This window comes from Eublepharis macularius, chromosome 1, assembly GCF_028583425.1.
Source record: "Eublepharis macularius isolate TG4126 chromosome 1, MPM_Emac_v1.0, whole genome shotgun sequence".
Classification (NCBI taxonomy): domain Eukaryota; kingdom Metazoa; phylum Chordata; class Lepidosauria; order Squamata; family Eublepharidae; genus Eublepharis; species Eublepharis macularius.
This window is the reverse complement of record NC_072790.1, coordinates 150,794,423-150,814,926: the sequence shown is the minus strand read 5'-3', so window position 1 is coordinate 150,814,926 and position 20,504 is coordinate 150,794,423. Positions and strand designations below refer to the sequence as shown.

The 20,504-nt window shown below is 39.6% G+C and overlaps 1 protein-coding gene across 1 annotated transcript in view; it reads right to left on the bottom strand.

Annotated features, from left to right (window-relative positions):
* Positions 1-20,504, bottom strand: part of GPR137B (G protein-coupled receptor 137B) — a 48,103-nt gene that overhangs the window by 11,237 nt on the left and 16,362 nt on the right. Inside the window, exons 3-5 of the mRNA XM_054976445.1 lie at positions 18,746-18,968; positions 3,646-3,799; positions 1,701-1,825 (exon numbers count right to left, since the gene is read on the bottom strand). Coding sequence (XP_054832420.1) covers positions 1,701-1,825; positions 3,646-3,799; positions 18,746-18,968 — 502 coding nt within the window. The remainder of the gene's footprint in view (positions 1-1,700; positions 1,826-3,645; positions 3,800-18,745; positions 18,969-20,504) is intronic.

The following is a 20,504-nucleotide window of genomic DNA, read 5'->3' as shown; positions in this document are numbered from 1 at the left end:
CTAATATAATTATGGCAAAGCATTTGAAAGTTATAGTGAATGAGATTACTTATTCTCCAGTTCCCTATCTATGGCAAACATTTGCTTGTCTTTCACAAGAACTTTGCTAGCCCTTTCTTAGAAATCACTTTTTCTAATTAATTTTGTTGACATATTTATAATACAAGATCGCCCTTCATTTTGATATTGTAAAACATATCAAAGCCCTTTCCTTCTCTAATTTGCCTTCATACCTATAATCTGAATTATAAAAAATTATGGTATACCAAAGTGAACACAGCACTCCAAATGAGCTTTGTTTTACCATGATGAGACCAACGTAAAAGTTTTCTTTTAACACATTGTGAAACAGCCACAGCATTACATTATCTTAGTGGAATAACCTTTTGTGTTACTCTTAAGTTTCTAACCTTTGAAAAAACATGGTTCTCCTTGCACTTCAAATTCTCAGTTTATGTATATGTATATGCACTGACTTCAGTTTAAATGGGGATAAACAGAAACAGTGAATTAAAATAAGGAGAACAGGATAATAAAAGATGAAAGTCTCTTGCATTAAAATAAGGAGAATAGGATAATAAAAGATGAGTCTTTAGCAAATTTTTATGAACAGAGATGTTAAACAGGGCCTGAATTTAGATCCTGTAACTCACTTCTGCTACATTGGATCCCAGGACACACTTTCATTAAATCTTCCTTCAGTAGGGAAGATTTAACTGCTTACTTACACACATTTATTGCATATGAAGTATATTACTATTCTCTTTGGCCATTACTCCCTCTATAACAGTATCTGATGTGGCTGAGTTATTAAATGAAAGTTGGATTCCTATTGTCTTTTGCTATCTTACTTTTTTAAAGCAAAATAATATGAAAAGGATGTCTCCAGTTTTCCACTATTGATTTGACGTCATGTGAAAAGACTAAAACAGTTATATTCAAAGTCTTTGAAACAAAAACATATTTTGCTTTAAATAAGTTGGGACTGACACATCAGTATGTTCAGTACAGTCCTAACCTGGATAGGTCCTGACCTGGATAGCCCAGATGAGCCTGATCTCATCAGATCTCAGAAGCTAAGCAGCGCCAGCCTTGGTTAGTAATTGGATGGGAGACCTCCAAGAAAGACCAGGCCTGCAGAGGCAGGCAATGGCAAACCACTGCTGTTAGTCTCTTGCCATGAAAACCCCACCAGGGGTTGCCATAAGTCAATTATGACTTGAGGGCATTCTCCACTATCATGTTCAGTACAATACTCCTGGTAATAACAGCTAGAATTTGCTGAGCTAATCTTTTCAAATTTGCTGATTTATGATTAATATACAGTGACTATTTAACTGACATTGTGGGCTGGATACAAGGATTGTATCTCTCCTGTGCAGAAAGATCTCTGCTGGCTCCCCATCTGTTTCCAGGTGCATTTTAAACTCTTAGTTCTTCCCTATAAAGGCCTAAACAGCTTGTGCCTGCATCCCATACTGTTCAGGACGACTGCATCCCATAGTATTCAGCCCACCAGTGATGATCCTGTTTTTGAGCCCTGCTCTCTGTTTTATTTATATTATTTGAAGTTACTGAATGTTTTTATATGGCTTGCTACTATTGATAATCGTTATGGTTATTTTTCTGATATTATTGTTTTTACTTGTAAGCCACTTCAAGCAGATCTCTGGACAGGAAGCAAAAAAATTAAATCTTACTAAGTCTTTTGTAGAGTTTCGAACACGGAAGAAGAATACAACTAAGGAAGTAGGCAGCAGCTCCCACACAAACAGTATTATTCCAAATACTACATATCCAGCATCACCCAACTGGCATTTCAGATCTGCCTGTTGAAAAATTAAAGTAATGTGTTAAAAGTGAACAATGAAATTCAACACTTGGAAACAACAGCAGCATTTCAACTATCTATTGTGGAAGATAGAAAAAATACCAAACAGTCTACTACATACATGGGACCCCTGCTAAATCTATGAGCAGAATCAAGTGTACAAATCAGGTATCTGCTGGTAGATTCTTTGGGTGCATCTACAATCTTCTTGGCTAAACAAACCAATAAGCAGAAACTGACCCTAACAGCAGATTTCACAGGGATTGTCTCTCCTCTGTATCCTATCAGTTAGAATGTTCTTTTGCATTTGGATGATACTGAATCAAAAGCTTTTACAATGCAATCCTAACCAGAGTTACACTCTTCTAATGAAGTAAGAAGGGCATAGTTCTGTTTAGGATTGTATTCTCAATCTTCTAAAATGAGGATGTCCTGCCAATCTGAGAGCTAAACCACACAAGACAAATTACACAGGGATGCTCAAGTGAAGGGAGATGCAATGTTATCCAGGAAGCGTAGTTTGAATTTCACCTCTCTCTACAGAGCCGGCTAGATCACTCCTCAGCAGGCTTGATAATTTCACTTCTCTACAGAGCCCATAAAAATGTTAATTTCCTCTTTGCCTCCCCAAAGGCTGTCAATTCTTACCAAACCCTCTGAAGAGCGATCTAGCCCACTTTGTAGAGAGAGGTGAAATTCAAACTATGCTTCCCAGCTAACATTGCGTCTCCCTTCACTTTAGCGTCTTTGTGTAATTTGTCTCATCTGGTTTAGCTCTGAGGGACACAGACTGTGTAGATTTATCCTAGATCTGAGAGCCAAGCTACAAGTGACGAATTACACTTGCCTGGCAAGTGAACAGACTCACGTGTATTCCTCCCTGTTCACTTGCCATTCACTTCAGCTCCATTTGATCAAGTGGAGAGCAAGTGAATGGCAAGTGAACATGGAGGAATACACGTGAGACTTTTCACTTGCCATGCAAGTGTAATTCGTCACTTGTAGCTTGGCTCTGAGTTATAATGTTGAAATGATACCAATCATGGCTAAATTGAGCTGCTTCTGGATTTCTCAGCATCTGATACTCTATGATGATTTTAAGGCTACTAAACTCAAGGTGGGATCTGGAGTTCTCCTGAAATTACACTCATCTCCCAACTAGAGAGATCAGATCCCTGAAGGAAATGGCAGAATGAACTATAGGCTAGGCTAGGCTATGCACTGCTATGCTGAGTACACTATAGTGTAGGAGACATGCAAACTCTAGAGTGGCTATGAAGTCTGAATACTCTAGGACTTCTGCTTCTCTTTTGGCATACCTGATTAATTATTTTTTATAAAGATACTAAAAGCCAGAGGCCAGCTGTGGACTGAGAGAGGGCTGGGACTCATGTTGGATGGGGGTCCTATAGGTCATGATGCTGTGCCTCAATGAAGCAGATACTCATTATTGTCTTCTTTAGGATAAGTAAGAATGATTTCTCTGCAGAACATGGTAGTTTTGCTGCCTGGTTCCCTTTGTTATAATGCACCCTGAATTACAATTATATGTATAAGTTACCATGTAAATACCTATATTGGATCTGCCTATTTTGGAAAGGTTGTTAAATGCGGCATCTACAATATCTATGATATTATGAACAGTTCTGCAAAAAATATATCTGTTACTGTTCTTTGCAGAATGGTTACACTAAAGCGTGAACAGGATCCCATCTAATAATTATTCTTGATTATGAAGTATTTTGTGTTATCTTTATGTAGACAGATATCAATATAAAATTTAAAATCATCATTGTCAAACAGAAATTTGATACTTGCCTGATCAGACACATTGTACCAGTCATAGTCAAAAGAATTCATTGTCTTGCTTTGAGAAAAAGTTAGTATGAACAGATTATAACAGGCTCTTGAAGTGTAAAGTAATATAACAGTCAGTCCTATGGTTGTTAGTTGACATACAGATGAACCCTAGAGGAGAGAGTGAAACATATTTTAGTGTATTTGGACTGTATTATACAATACAGTTTGCCAATTTCTCTGAATATACTGTGAATGAAATAATTATAAATTATTATAATAATTATTATAATATTGTAATTGCTTATGAAATATTACTTATTATAGGACAACGTTTTGTTTTTCTGAGTTATATTTGAACTATATCTAAGCCTGTATCTTTTGAAACTATACACTATGACCCTGAATGTTAGTAGCATAATTTCCTGGCTTTAAGCAAACTGCTTTATGAAACTGCCAAGCAGAGAAAAACGTTTAATGCAATTACTGTAAGTGACATTTTGCTGAATGTAATAAGGACTTCATTTTTTTTTAGAGGAAATGAAACTACCAGTAGAGCAAAGGGGCTGTGAAAGTTGTGGTGGGACAGTAGCACACAGTACAAAATGTTTAAAAAGGAAAACATTGCTGTGTATTCCTCCATTGCCTTTGGTGTTGGTGAGTGATTAAACTGTGTCTTTATGGAAACTGAGTGGGAAGTAGAAGACTACAGAACCTTTCTATCATCACTTGTTCTAACTGAGAATGTGTCTTTTGAAGCAAAGTAATCTGGGTTTTATCCACTATAGGCCTATTTTGTATTACTAATACATCAATTAAACTGTCATAATTCTCTCATAAAAACCTTGGAATTCTCCGAAATCCCCAAACTTCTCACAAATAGTAGTCTCAGAATTCCCTTAGACAAGAATTACAAACATAATTCTGTAATGTTTTGATACCCTGTGTGCCAGTGACTATGATATCAGTTTACTGCTAGTATGTTCCTGAAAGAAGGCTGCATCTTGGCCTACTATGCTTTTATTGAAGAACCCCATAAAATGCATCTTTTTCTACATTCTAGCTTAATCCTAAGGATCTATCACTTTTTGGTCCTAGAGACAGTATAACAATTCATTCTGTCCTTATTTTACATCTTACAGTGATTTGGAAGGCAAATATGGCTTAAAGCCCAAAGCAACAGTATTCTGAATTGTTTAAACACACAATGACTCATCAAATAAATGCATGATAATATTGCGGATGGTAGAGATATATTCTGAGAGCTTCAAGAAAGGTATAATCTTTTAATGTAACTCGGCATAGTTATAGTTCAGCATAGAGTCACTAGAATAGTTACAGACAAGGCTTTTTTTCAGCTGGAACACGGTGGAACGGAGTTCCGGAACCTCTTGAAAATGGTCACATGGCTGGTGGCTCCGCCCCCTGATCTCCAGACAGAGGGGAGTTTAGATTGCCCTCCACGTCACCGCAATCTAAACTCCCCTCTGTCTGGAGATCAGGGGGTGGGGCCACTGGCCATGTGACCATTTTCTCTGAGGGCATTGAGTTCCACCACCTCTTTTCCCAGAAAAAAAGCCCTGGTTACAGAGTGGCCTATGATAAAGTATATTGTATGCAAAAGATACCAGGTTCAGTTCCAGACATTGCTGGTTAATCTGTAGCAGTGAAGGAAAGACTTATTTACTCAGCCAGAATAAAAAATACACAGAATAAAAATTACACTTTTTAAAGTGTAATCATAGTACAATATTCTTCTGAATGGAATGGTATAGCTCTATTAGAAATTTTGGTTTCATATAAATTTAAAATTTTATGTGCATGTTTTAGCCACAAAGTGAATTAGCTCTGCCTTATAAAATACACTAGGCATTATAAAACTATTCTAATAAATCACTTATTGAGAAGTATAGCCATTGATTATCCAATTTTCAGTATCTCTGTTAACCAGATAACTTTCTAACTCTTTAGAAATGAAAGTTAAAGGAGTTCTGGTGAGGAGGTCAAGGAAGGTGGACACCTGGCAAGAGCTGAGAGACAGCACAGCTAATTTGCCGTAGTGAGAGATTTTCACTTGGCTATCTGCTTGGAATAAGAGGTCAGATCGTGAGTTTATCCCATCTGCCTTCCAAAGAGTGCTTCTGGGGGGGCTTTATTGCTGAGATGGAGGTTTTGGCATTCAGGTCCCTATCTTAGCCGTCGGAATTGGGGACAGTTATCTCTACTCAGAGCTGTGCTGGAGCCTATTAAAGGACACTAAGATTTCCGCTCCTCATTTCTTGATGTTAGAAGAGACTAATTAATTTAACAACAAAGAGAGATTTTCTCCAAAGCAATGTGATAATATCCTTTGCGGAGAAAGCCTTTTTTCAGGAGACTATAAAAGACACTTGAATAAATCTTTTTCCAACTTTGTGGAAGATTTATAGATCTGGAAAGTAAAAAGTCTAAATACTGAATTCTTTTTCAAGATTTATTATTGTGGATTTGGACAGTTTTAGAGGGAAAATATGCTTGGGATTAAAAGTATTGCTCATTAAAAAAAAAAAGTGAAGCTGGGAAACTTATTGTTTTGACTAACGAAGATGAGAATTGTTTGGACCTTGCTGATATTTTCTTTGGTTGCTATGGCAACTGGTCTAACAGATCTAAAGAGTGAAAGAGATAGGGTTGCCATAGTGAAGGGAAAGGGGGGGAAATTTCCTAGCTGGAGAATCCTAGTTGCTTACTGCCACCTGCTGACAATTATAGAATATTTACAATGATGACTTCAAAAAAGACTTGGCATGGATCTATAGATTTTCCAGAAATGGAACAGTTTCAGAAATATTTCCAGCAAATGGCTGATAAGATGGATGAATTGGGAAAGAATGTGGGGTGGGGAATGGACTCTCTTGAGAAATGAATAGATAAAAGGATTGTTGCTTTGAGAAATTAAATGACAGAACAAGCTCAAAAATTGGACCAATCTATGAAACATGGGTCTGCAGAAGTGAATCAAATGAATGAGAAGGTTGGGATAACAGAAAACAAAGTCGACTATCATGATATACAGATGGAAAAACAATTGGATAACCTTGCACTGTTAGATATGCGAGAAAAAGAATTTGCTTTGAGGTTCATATCCATTTCAGAAGAAGATGATGCAGACATTACAGATAAAATGACTGTGGCCTTGGCAGAGTTTTTGAATTGGGATCAGGAAGCAATGCAAACAGAAATTGACCGAGTGTATAGAATTAACTCTAAATATGCCAAAATGAGGAAAGTCCCAAGGGATGTACTGGCCTATTTTGTAAGAAGAAGGGTGAAGGAGCAAATTTTACAACAGCACTATAGCACAAAATTAACAACTGGTGGTGCCCAGATGATTATTTTGAAAGTAATTCCCACACGATTTTTCATAAATGCAAGGATTATGCAAGGATTTGTAAGATAACCCACTGGCATGGAGCAATAAAGAACTTCCCACACTCTCAGAAGCCAGAGGCAGAACCCATAGACATTCATGGCAGATATGCTTCCTGGTGGAAAAACTAAAACAGAAGAATATTGCTTTGTCGCGGTTTTGATTATGCTACACAGGCCTCAGTGGCAGGTTCAAGAGAAGACATGACACACCAAGCTTCAATACAAATGGTGTATTATATAATTTACAGGTGGATATATTTACAGGTACATTACGTTGACTGACAAAGTGCTTTGCCAGCAACCCGCAGAGCTGGAGCTCTTTTCAATACAAGACTCTGCATCCTTATATATTACTTAGTAGCCTATCCCCACACAGTGCTGACTCACTGTGCCAGCCCAGGTGTCCTTAACATTTACAGAGAAGTACATCACCTGGCTGGTGTCACATGATAGCTACCTGTCATCACTTTGTTACTACTGATGACACAGATCAGTCACTGCTAGCTGCCTCATCTGTTTGTTTATTTTATTATCATGACACTCCTCCTAGGCAGCTTAGAGTGACTCCCAGTTTATTTCTTAATTGTACATATTGCTCAGTATACAAACACTTAGTAAACATATCAGCAATATTACATTCAGTTGAACATCTCTGCAGCTTTACAAAACCTTTGCCCACACTGTCCTTTACATTCTGATATCGGATCAGAATGTGCTTGCTTCTTGACTTGGCTCCAAAGTCCTCAGCTAAGTGTTGAGCTGCTGTGTTGTCACATAAGATGGAAATGGGAACTTTACATTCAATCTTCATGTCCTGCAAAAGCTGAAAAACCCACTCCAAATGTATGACACATTTGCTTAATGCTGCAAATTCCACTTCACAAGTGCTTGTAGCAACAAGAGATTGCTGGACTGACTTGTGCATTATCAGGGCATTGCCTAGGAAAATTACCAGACCTGTCGTTGACTTTCCATCTGGACAGTCTGCCCAGCTTGCATCACAATACACCTGTACTTGTACTTCCCCAGACACTCTTAGTACAAGTTTGTAACTTATCGTTCCTTCAGATAACGTAAGATACGCTTGGCTGCTGTCCTTCTGTAAGGACAGGCTGCTCTGACATAGCAAGTGAACTGCGTAGCTTATGTCAGGTCTTGACCAACAGGATAAATATAACAAAGAACCTATCAGGTACTGATGCCTCTGTACATCTTCCCATAACTCATTGTTTGGCTCTTTTATGAATCCTGTAACCATGGGTGCAGCCACACTCTTGGCTTCTGACAACCCATACTCTTCCAGCAGTTTTGCATTTTTATTTTGTTGGCATAATTCATAATACCCTTCAGGGGTTTGTATGATTTCTACCCCTAGGTAATTGCTTACAGGCCCTAGGTGTTTGATCCTAAACAACCTCTCAGCCATCTTCATGAACCATTGTAAAAATGTGTTATCGCCATACACATATGTTTACCTTGTTTAGTGTCCAATACCTGGAACCTTTTGCATATATACCTCTTCCTGAGGTGCACGCGAATATATGCTATTTTACAGTCATAATGGTCTTTTTGCTTTACTTTGAATCCCTGCCTTGTACAAGGCAACCTTTAGAGACTCGGACCTTACAGTTGGTGAAAACACTTGTTTAAAGACCTCGTTACACACTGGTGATTCATACTCTGTTTGCATGGCTTGCAGCCATAATTGCTTCTCTTCCCCCTCAAGAGTAAGCACTTCTTGGTAATTACTTGGTTCTCTGGCACACGCATAATTGACCGTTGGCTCAAAGCCATATCTTACTGGTGGAATCCCTTTTGTGCTTCTGCTGGATACATGTATCTGATGCCCAGAACTCTGTGCATCCTCTGAGGCTTGCCTTCCTGGCGTAGCAGCCTCCTGTTTGAGCACCTCAGACCCTTGGTCTGTACTATCACCACCATTGGACAAAGGTAACAACACTTGTGGTTTACTTTCATAGCCATGTAACCTTTCCCAATTCCTATTTTCGCAAACGCTTGCCGACCTGCTATAGCTCAGCTTCTTATTTACATTAGCAAAGCGATAAGCTTTCATTTTATTCTGATAACCCAGAAATGTTAGCTTAGTTGTTTTGGTGTGGCCCTTTCTTCTCAGCTTCAAAGGGATGTGTACCCAAGCGGGCATACCAAACACTCTCAGAAAACTTAGACTTGGATCCCTTTTGTATAACATTCTGTAAGGGATGTTATCTGTAGCACTGGTCCACAATCAATTAGTTATGAAACACGCTGCTGACAGAGCTTCAGCCCAATAGGACATTGGCAAACCTGCATCTGCCAGCATTGCATACAACCTTGTTTGCAGAACTCCCCCTTTTCGTTCTGCCAGACCATGCTCCTGGGGTACACAGGTGTTTGTTAACCTCTGAACAACACCATTACACTTCAGCCACTGGCTGAACCTTGTTGACATAAATTCCCCACCTTGATCAGTTTGGATGGTCTTCAGGTCTACCCCTAATTGCTTTTGTACATGTTTTGCCCAATACCTGAATGTGTCAAACACTTCTGACTTTTGCTTAAGTGGGTAAACCCAAGAGAAATGGGAAAAATCATCAGGTATTATCAGGGCAAAACGATTATTAGAATGACTCTTTGGATAAGGACCTATAACATCCAAATGTACCAGTGCCGAGGGTTTCTGAGACACCCGTTTGCTTTCCTTGGCCACTGGAAATGCATTAGTTTTCACTTGCTTACAAACAGTGCAATCTAAATATTCATTACATTGGGAAACCTTCTCATTAGTCAACAGTGATAACGTTTGGCTTACTGTTTTAAAACTAGCATGCCCCAAACGACGATGTAGCAAATGTATACAATTCATATGCTTAGCCTTATTTGTAACTACTACAGCCTTGGCTGCAGCACTATTCACTATATACACATTGTTTTGGAGCAAACCTTTTATCAGCACTTTGCCATCTTTAGATATTGAACACTCATCTCCGGCAAAAGTGACTGAGAACCCAGCCTTTGCTAAGGCACTAACACTTAGTAAGTTGTTCTCCAACGCAGGAACACAAAGGACACCTGTGAAAACAAACTCTAAAGCAGGGAAGTGTAGCTTTCCCTCACATAACACATTTGCAGCACTCCCGTCTGCTAGGGATACATGCTGCAGGCTGGACTGCCTTGTTTCATCCAGCAAAGCCTCTGATATGCTGATATGCTGTGTGGCTCCCGAATCCAAAATGAAATACTGGCCCTTTCCAGCCTCCTCTGTGGTAATGAGCCTCGCCTGCTCGCCTTTCCCTGGATGCTGAGGTGCTTGTCGCCTCCTCCTCAGCTCTGGACATCTGCACCGCAGGTGTGTCGTAGACCCACAAAGGAAATATTTTCTCACAAGGGAAACAGTTGACTTGCTTGCTTCTGGCAGTCAGCTGTCGTCCCTCACAGAGCCCCTTTGGCTGGCCCCATCACTCAGCTCAGGCTTGGCTCGGCTCCCGGCAGCTCCGACTCTCCGCTCCTCCTCCAGGAAATGTCCACACACATATGATAGTGTTAGTTGGACTGCGTCCAAGGACTCAAGTGATGTTATTAAAACATTATAGTCTTCAGATAAGGAACTCAGTAATACATACACTTTGTCCAGCTCCTCCAAGACTTTTCCTCTTGCTTCCAGCTGCTGAAAACATTCAGTCAAAGCATTTATATGTCCTTGCATAGAGTCTCCCTGCTTCATAACCAGGCGATACAGATGCCTTGTCAAGGCTATGAGTGAGCCAGCAGACGCTCTTGCATACACAGCCATTAAAGCATCCCACGCTTGCTTTGCCGTCGTCTTCCCCTGCACATATAACAGTTGGTCATCTGCCAGGCTCAACATAATGTGCACCAGGGCTTTTTCCTCAGCAATTACCTCGGCAGCTGTGGGAGCAACTGGAGGGTCATTTACATACCTCCAGAGCGACTCCTTCTTTAGATAATGTTCCATTTTGAAGGACCAAATAGAGTAATTTGTTGCTGTTAGCTTATCCACCAGCACTGCCGTGGACTGCGCCATCTCACCCACTTCAGCAGTCACTGGAAGCTCAGCAACACCATCCAACACGTCCTCTGGGCTGCTCTCACCGTCAGACGTGGACACCCACCTCCTGCTCCAGGCTCTCTCATTCTTTCTCTCGCTTCTGAACCTCCAAAGCCTAGTGCAGCCACGCAGGAACTGGGCCCATAACCCTGTTGCGGTTTTGATTATGCTACACAGGCCTCAGTGGCAGGTTCAAGAGAAGACATGACACACCAAGCTTCAGTACAAATGGTGTATTATATAATTTACAGGTGGATATATTTACAGGTACATTACGTTGACTGACAAAGTGCTTTACCAGCAACCTGCAGAGCTGGAGCTCTTTTCAATACAAGACTCTGCATCCTTATATATTACTTAGTAGCCTATCCCCACACAGTGCTGACTCACTGTGCCAGCCCAGGTGTCCTTGACATTTACAGAGAAGTACATCACCTGGCTGGTGTCACATGATAGCTACCTGTCATCACTTTGTTACTACTGATGACACAGATCAGTCACTGCTAGCTGCCTCATCTGTTTGTTTATTTTATTATCCTGACATGCTTTTCGATGGGATACTCCAGAGGGTGTGATCTTTACATTTCATGGACAAAGATTTAGGCAGAACTTGGTACATAAAGCCAGAGACTTTCTGGAAAAACACAGAATGTGTTTTTGGCATTTTGACAAAAAGTTTGACAGAAGTATCAACAGGGCAACAATTGGACCAGAGCACGGAGGAGGAGGAAGTGGGGGCTCATATTTAATTCTATTTTTTCTATCTTCCCATATATACATTCCTCTGATTTTTTTCTCCTTTTTTATTAACTTTAAAAAACTAATGGCATGATGGATTACAAAAGTTTAACATGGAACATAAATGGGGCAAATTCAGCCCCCAAAAGGAAGAAAATATTTCACTATTTGAAGAACCTAAAACATGATATGATTTGTTTGCAAAAAAAAATATTAGAAAAAAATATATAAAATTTCTGACTTATAAAGTTCTGGGTGAAGAATTTATAGCAGCAGATATGAAAAAGAAGAATGGAATTGCTTTGTATATTAAATCACACTTAAAGCCTAAATTGATATTGAGTGATGAGCATGGAAGATATGTGGCAGTAGAAATCGATGTACAGGGGTCAAAAATGGTGGTGGTGGGACTCTATACTCCAAATGAGAATAAAACCGGATTTTTCAAAAAAATTGGGGAATGTATTGTCGAAGGCTTTCACGGCCGGAGAACGATGGTTGTTGGGGGTTTTCCGGGCTGTATTGCCGTGGTCTTGGCATTGTAGTTCCTGACGTTTCGCCAGCAGCTGTGGCTGGCATCTTCAGAGGTGTAGCACCAAAAGACAGAGATCTCTCAGTGTCACAGTGTGGAAAAGATGTAGGTCATTTGTATCTACTCAGGAGGGGTGGGGTTGAGCTGAGTCATTCTGTAAGAGTTTCCCAGGGTGTGGAATGTTAATGGTGGGAGGCTTCACTGTATCCTGAGGAGGTTCTTTTGTATATGGATTGGTGCTTGATGTGCTAATCTTCTCTGCAGGGCTATTGTCGGGTGTGGAGTGTTTTGTTGGCCTGGTGTTTTTCAGAACTGGAGCCATGCTGTGTTCATTCTTAAGGTTTCTTCTTTCCTGTTGAAGTTTTGTTTATGCTTGTGAATTTCAATGGCTTCCCTGTGCAGTCTGACAAAGTAGTTGGAAGTGTTGTCCAGTATTTTGGTGTCCTGGAATAATGACCTACATCTTTTCCACACTGTGACACTGAGAGATCTCTGTCTTTTGGTGCTACACCTCTGAAGATGCCAGCCACAGCTGCTGGCGAAACGTCAGGAACTACAATGCCAAGACCACGGCAATACAGCCCGGAAAACCCCCAACAACCAAATTGGGGAATGTTTAACAGATTGCTTGATGGGGGATTGGAACGGAGTGATTGACCCGAAGATAGATAGATGCTCTGAGAAACATATTAAGATACTCCAGGGTAAATTGCCCAAAGCTTTCTTTGATTTAATGAACAATTTGGGTTTGATTGATTTGTGGAGATAGAAAAATGGCAATGCAAGAGAGTATATCTTTTTTCAGAAAGACATAGATCTTTCTCAAGAATAGATATGATTTTGACATCAAGAGACATTGCCACTAGGGTGATTAAAATAGAGGTCCTACTCAAGACTTTCTCAGATCATAATCCTGTATCTATGACTTATTGGGGGAAATGGGATACTTTTAGATGGAGATTAAATGAAGCTGTGTTACAAAATGAAAGGATTATTAAAGACTGTAAAAATAAACTAAAATAACTTTTTTGAATTAAATCTAAATAAAGGCACAGACATGAGAATGGTCTGGGATGCAAGTAAGGCATTTATTAGAGGTTATTTAATCCAATATAATGCTCAACTGAAGAAAAAGAATCAAGAGAAAAAGCAATGTATTTTGGAGGAGATAAAGAGCAAAGAGGAAGAACTAAAGAGAGCTCCTGGAAATACATATTGCAATATATTAAGATCTTACAACAACAACTATCGATGTTAATGTCAAGAGAAATCAAAATAAAATTTAATTGTGCCAAACAAAGAATATTTGAATATGCAAATAAGCCATGGAAATGGTTGGCATATAATACAAGAGGCGGACAAGATATTAACAGATACTTCAGAAATACAAAAGGCATTCTATCAATATTATGCAAATCTCTATAAGAGTTGTGACGTACCAGTAGAAAAAATAGATGAATATATTATTAAGTAGAAATTACCTAAGATCACAGAACAACGAAGACAAATTATGAATGGATCTGTAACAGTAAGAGAAGTGGGAGATGCTATAAAAAAGAGTAAGTTGGGGGAAGCGCCTGGACCAGATGGACTCCCAAGTAATTACTATAAGTGTTTTGAGGATGAACTCCTCCAGCTTTTACAAAAGATGATGAACTCTATCTTAGAGGGAGGGGAAATGCCAGAGATGTGGAAGGAAGCCAACATAACGCTTATACCAAAAGAAGGTCAAGACCAGACATTGACAAGAAATTACAGGCCAATATCATTATTAAACAGAGACTATAAGCTGTTTGCCATGATTTTGGTAGGAAAACTTGAAAGTATCCTACAGGACATCATTTATGAAGACCAAAATGGATTTTTACGTAAGAGGCAGCTGAAGGACAATGTAAGAATAGTATTGGATATTTTGGAGTACTTGGAAAAACATAGTGAAAGACAAGCTGCTTTGATCTTCCTAGATGCTGAAAAGGCCTTTGATAATTTAAATTGGAAATTTTTGTTTAAGATCTTGGAAGATATGGCTTTTGGAGACAATTTTATAAAATGGACTAAGTCGGTTTATACATCTCAGCACGGATAGTCGTTAATGGAGAGTTAACCAAACCATGTAGAATACAAAGAGGTACGAGACAAGGTTGCCCATTGCTATTTATACTGGTACTTGAAGTTCTGAACAGAGGCATAAGACAAGATGAAAGAATTCGAGGTTTAAAGGTGAAACAGGAGAATTATAAGTTAAGAGCCTTTGTGGATGATTTGGTGTTGGTTTCGGAGGACCCTTTAAAGGAAATTGAGCCCTTAATGACAAGACTGAAAAAATTTGGTGTAGTGGTGGGTTTTAAGGTTAATAATCAGAAGACAAAAGTTAACTAAAAATATTAAAATACAGGACCAAATGAAACTGGAAAGCAAAATGGTTTAAAATTGAGAAAAAGGTAAAATACTTGGGTATTACTCTGTCAAATATGAATTGTATGTTATTCCAAAATAATTATATTAAGACTTGGAATGAAATTAAAAGGGATATGTTAAGATGGGATAAGATTCAATTATTGTTGTTGGGAAGAATAGCTACAATAAAAATTAATGTTTTACCTAGAATGTTATTCATATTTCAAACAATTCCAGTATTGACAATTGAGGCACCATTTAAGCAATGGCAGAAGGATATATCGATATTTATATGGCAAGGCAAAAAACTAAGGGTTCAACTTAAGGTTCTACAGGATACAAAGAAAAAAGGAGGTTTGGGTCTACCAGATTTGAGAGTATATTTTGCAGCCAACTGTTTGGTTTGGATGAAGGAATGGATAATGTTAAAAAATAGAAGACTATTGGACCTTGAAGGGCACGACTTAAAATTTGGGTGGCATGGCTATCTATGGTATGACAAAGTGAAGGCCAATGCAGAGTTTAATAATTATTATGTAAGGCGTGCCATTTTGAGAGTAAATACAAAACTAGGTTGTGTTCGAAAATACCTCTCTGGTTGTCATCGCAAGAAGCTCATTTTAGAAGGGAAATGGTGAGTCCACCTAAATGGTTAACTTATCAGGATTTATTGGAATTTTCTCAAGGCCAAGTTAAAATTAAATCAAGAGAGGACTAGCAGCAGAAGGGCATGCTTGCCAGTGGATTCCCTATATGCAAATCTCAGAGAGATCGAGATTGCAGAATCAGAGGTTACATAGACAAATAACCTTCTTAAATGACCACAGCCACAAACAGGGTTGCCAGGCCCCCTTACCCTCCCGGCAGGAGGGGTGACCCAGCACTTACCTTTTTGCCACTCCCATTGTGCTCTTCCCAGAAGTGACATCATCATGCAAGCACACACACAAAACACAGGAGTGCTCTCGGGGTGGGAAGTGATATCATCATGCCATCCTGGGAGCATGTCCAGGAGGCCCATTCTCTCATGTCCCCACCCCCACCCCCAGTGGCCAGGTAAATGGTGATGGGGAGCAGAGGGTGGAAGCAGGGGATTCCACGGCCCCACCAGGAAAATGGGACCCCTAGCCACATATCATAATAGTTAAGTCTACACTGCTGGGGTTTTCTGCACAGGGTGGGTTTTTTTTTTTTTGCATTGGCTCTGGTTCCGTACTGCTTCAATTTATCCCCTGATTTTCACGTGTATTTGCCTTTAATTTTCACTTTTTTTGTTTTTGTTTTCCCCCTGCGTTTTTTTTCCCAGCTGTTTTTTGAGACTGCTTTTACCCCTTTTTTCCTGGAAACTGTTTTTGAGTTTATTTTTTCCCTTGTGCATAATGTTTCATTCAGTTTTGTTTGTCCTGCCCATTCCCACCCATCTCCAACCCACTTTTCGATGACTGGACATTTATCACTCCTCCCTTGTCCTTCCTTTCCCCCTTGTTTTTTTAAATCATCAATTTCATATCACTGTATCAATATACTGCTGTAATAATAGGTGCAGTAGGTTCTCTGAATTCCCAAGTTTCATTTCTTTTTTAAAAAGTAAGTCTCTAGCCCCTCCCATTGTGGAGATATGCCTTTTTCCTTTTATCCCTGAAAAGCAAGGGGCTAGATTTTTATAATCATCAATTTCATATCAATAGATGGATCTAATGTAATAAAAGGTGCAGCAGGTTCTCTAAATTCCCACCTTTCATTTACAAAAACAACAACCCTGTAGCCAATTCCATTGCAAAGATATACCTTTTCCTGATATCTTGCAAAAACCCTGATGGCCCAGGGGAAGGGGGGGCACTTCTGGTGCCAGAAAAAGCAGGGCGTTTGAAAAGCACATCACTGCTGCTTCTTGGGGGTCCATCCCAACAGAAGTCAGTTTGCTCTGCTGGTGTTGGCCTCAGCTTCCCAGCTCTGGATCACCCAGGCAGGGCTCCCTTGTTTATATTGGGGCAGGTATAGATGATGGAACTGCTCCTCTTTTAGACTTCCCTGTGTAAAGACTTCCCCATGTGTAAATTTCAATCTTTTAAAAAAAATCCAGCACTTACATTGGTCTATCGATATAAGCATGCACAAAAAATAAAAGAGGGTGCTGCGATGATACTGATGATGTCACCAATGACTACAGCACCCTCACTTAAAAATCCTGATTATTTAAGGCACATGCAGAACAAAATAGACTCCACAACTGCAGAAATTCAAAAGGAGGGCAGACATGCAGAAAAACCATGGCCAAACTGATTCTGATGCTTGGGGAACAAATAATTAAAAAAGCAGAAATATGTTGAGTGTGCAGAAAAGCCCATAAGTCTCACAGGAGACAATTTCTGCTCTTGATATTATTTCTTGTCTGCGCAGTTACCTCATTCTATTCATTCAGCTGCCAGCTTCTACATACAATATACTTTGCCAGTCAGAAATACAGAGTCCTAGCATAACGCAGTTTTATGTTAATGAATTTAGCTATTTCAATTTTCAAAATACATAATACAATACAAAAATTTAATACATAAATGCAAAACACATGAAATGATTGTATAAAATAATTTTAAAACTTAGTGTAATAAAGCAAAGCAGTATGAAAACAAAACATCATCACAAAACAATTGCCAACCTTCTCTATTTTCCCAGCAGAACAAAAGCATCTGCATCATTTTCCTAAAGCTTTCAAAGACAGGAGTGAGACTTCACAGAAAATCATGTAATGAATATCCATTAGATAATTCAAATTAAACGCTGGGGCAGGTGAGAGGCTTTCTGACTTAAAAATGGACAAGCTGGAGCTGAAAAGAACTGTGAGAGCAGCAAAGCACTCTTTTAGTGCAGGAAGAAGGAATATTTTTTTCACTGTCTTTTCATCTTGCTGCAATGAACTGAGGATAACTGGAAGGAATCCAGAAAGAACTTCCTCTGAGTCAAATCCCAGTGCTTGATTTGGCTGCCACCCTCCACCAAATAACAGGGAGAAATTTTGGTCAGATAATAATAAAGAAGCACTTTGTCTGATCCCCCCCCCCCATCATTTCAGCAGTGAAGAAAGCAGCTTCCTTGACAAAATTAATGGACGGTGAGGGAATATTGTAGCTTATGCTACAATAAAATTGGTTAGTCTTAAAGGTGCTACTGGACTCTTTTTGATTTTGCTACCACAGACTAACACGGCTAACTCCTCTGCATCTATGACAGTGGGAGGGAGAGTCAAACAGCCAAAGGGCATGCTTTCCCCTAATTCCTCCCCTCTCTCTCCTCCCAGATCACTTTGATGATAAACAGCAACACTGCCTCTCTTCCCAGGAAAGAGAGTCAGCCCCTGTTGGCTGAGGGAAAGTAAAACCATATTTGCCTTCCTTCAGTCAAGACAACTGATAGACACAGGGCTGATGCTTGTGCCCTGCATTCTACTGCCAAAAGGGCTACCTCATGGTAGCCAGGCCCCACTTGGAGGTCGGCAACCCTACTTGAAGGGCATGTGCATTCACAACTTTCACCTGAAGCAATTTTGTATGGTGGTTCCAATCCATGTAATTTTTCTGCAGGGGCAGGCAATGTCTCATTGCTAGATGTCCTGTTCATGTATAGTCTTTCCCCACCCATTTTGGTATCCTCAGTGTCCACACAGTAGACCGTTATTTTAGAGACGGAAAGATGTTACTTGCTTTCAATGTTTTATCATTTATCTTTATGCAAATAAGACCAACCCTCCACTAAAGGTGAAAATACATTCTTAGTCTCTCTTCTTAAAGACACCTAAAACATAAATTTACAAGGACTTAATAGACTAATGCTTTGGCCTAAACCCAGAGCTGAAGCTACTTACTTAATCTCAGCTCAAGGAGGCTGAAAGCCAGCTTTTAAACTCGTATCACTCATTTCTCTCCACGGGGATATACTTCTGTACAATGTTTTAATTGTCTAAAATATACTTTACCTTGGATTCCAAGTATACGTTCGCTAAGGACATCTTGGAAATTTTGTAGAGACAGATGGAAAGCGAAATGGCACACAGCACAAACAATGTGTCATTTATAGTGACCCTGACCAATACAATACTTTTCCTTTCCGAATTCTCCATTCTCACAAGCACCGCACACGTTAAATTCACCAGCAGAAAAAGTAAGCTGACGAAGAAAGACAGCAAGTAGAGAGGCAACCTGAAGGGGGGGGGGGAATGAATTTTAAAATTAATATATTTCAGCACGTGTTAATAAGATGCTTATTGTTCTCTAGGAAAATATGGGACAAAAGTAGTCAATTTACTACATCAATGAAACGTAGCATCGGTTTCCCGTTGAGGAATCCTTACATCTTTATTCCTAAAGGCTACAACTGAGGGCCAAGCTACAAGTGACAAATGAACTTGAATGGCAAGTGGATTGAGTGGAGTGCAAGTGAACAGGGAGAAATACACTTGCCGTTCAAGTGTTATTCATCACTTGTAGCTTCTCCCTGAGTCCACAGAATGTCTTACTCTGATTGGGGAGAAACTGACAAAGCATGACATTCACAGGTCCCAACAAAAGTTAATATTTTATCTACTGATATAATATTGTAACAGCAACATGGAGGATCTTACCAACATGATGGACTGCCTGGTATCACATCAATCAGAGGAGGGAAGCTTGCAAAGAACTTGCAAAAAGCTGCTCCATAGTTATGTAAATAACTTCCTGACCGGGGGGGAGGGGTGGAGGAAGGGGGTGCATCTTCTCAAAACGGCATGGGGAGGAAGAATCCCCTCCTCCCTCTAAGCTACAGTTCCAAGGAGAAAAGGGCTCCTTCTGGTCTTCAAAATGACATCCCCTGCTATATCATTTCCACTGGGGAGACCCACCCAGACACAACTAAAAAAAACATGTACTTTGGCCCTAACTCTGTGCTATTTGAGTGGGATTGAGACTATTAGGTTTCCCACATAAACAGCTTATAGGTAACAGTTTCACATTTTCAAATATAAAAGGGAAAAAGGCTTTACATTGTTAAAAACACAGTGCTGTTCTCCTTATGATCAGCCAGACACTAACTTCAAAAAATGAATTATAATGTGAATCACTGTAGTTCTTTATTTGCAGTATCGCATCATTACAAGGCAGGGCTTCTGCATCAGCAACTGCTGCCAAGTCCAGATCCATCTCAACGAAATCTCACCATTTTTTGGCTCTCAACAATCATCACTAGTTTCTTCACAAAATATTTTATGGAAGAAACATTTTGTTGAATTTGTATTAAGCATCAAATATTTAGGTAAAAAGGTAAAGGTAGTCCCCTGTGCGAGCACCAAGTCATTACTGGCCCATGGGGGGACATTGTATTATGACGTTTTTCTTGGCAGACTTTTTATGGGGTGGTTTGCCATTGCCTTCCCCAGTCATCTACACTTTACCCCCAGGAAACTGGGTACTCATTTTACCAACCTTGAAAGGATGGACGGCTGAGTCAACTTTGAGCCGGCTACTAGAACCCAGCTTCCGCTAGGATCAAACTCAGGTCGTGAGCAGAGCTTGGGCTGCAGTACTGCAGCTTACCACTCTGCACCACAGGGCTCAAATATTTAAAATTATAGAAAAAAATAATTTGTTCATCCCAGATGCAAATTACCACAAGGAGATATATCTTTAAAATATAATTGTTAAAGCATATAATGGTAAAAGTGATCCCAACATGCACTGCAGCACTTGGAAAGAAGTGTG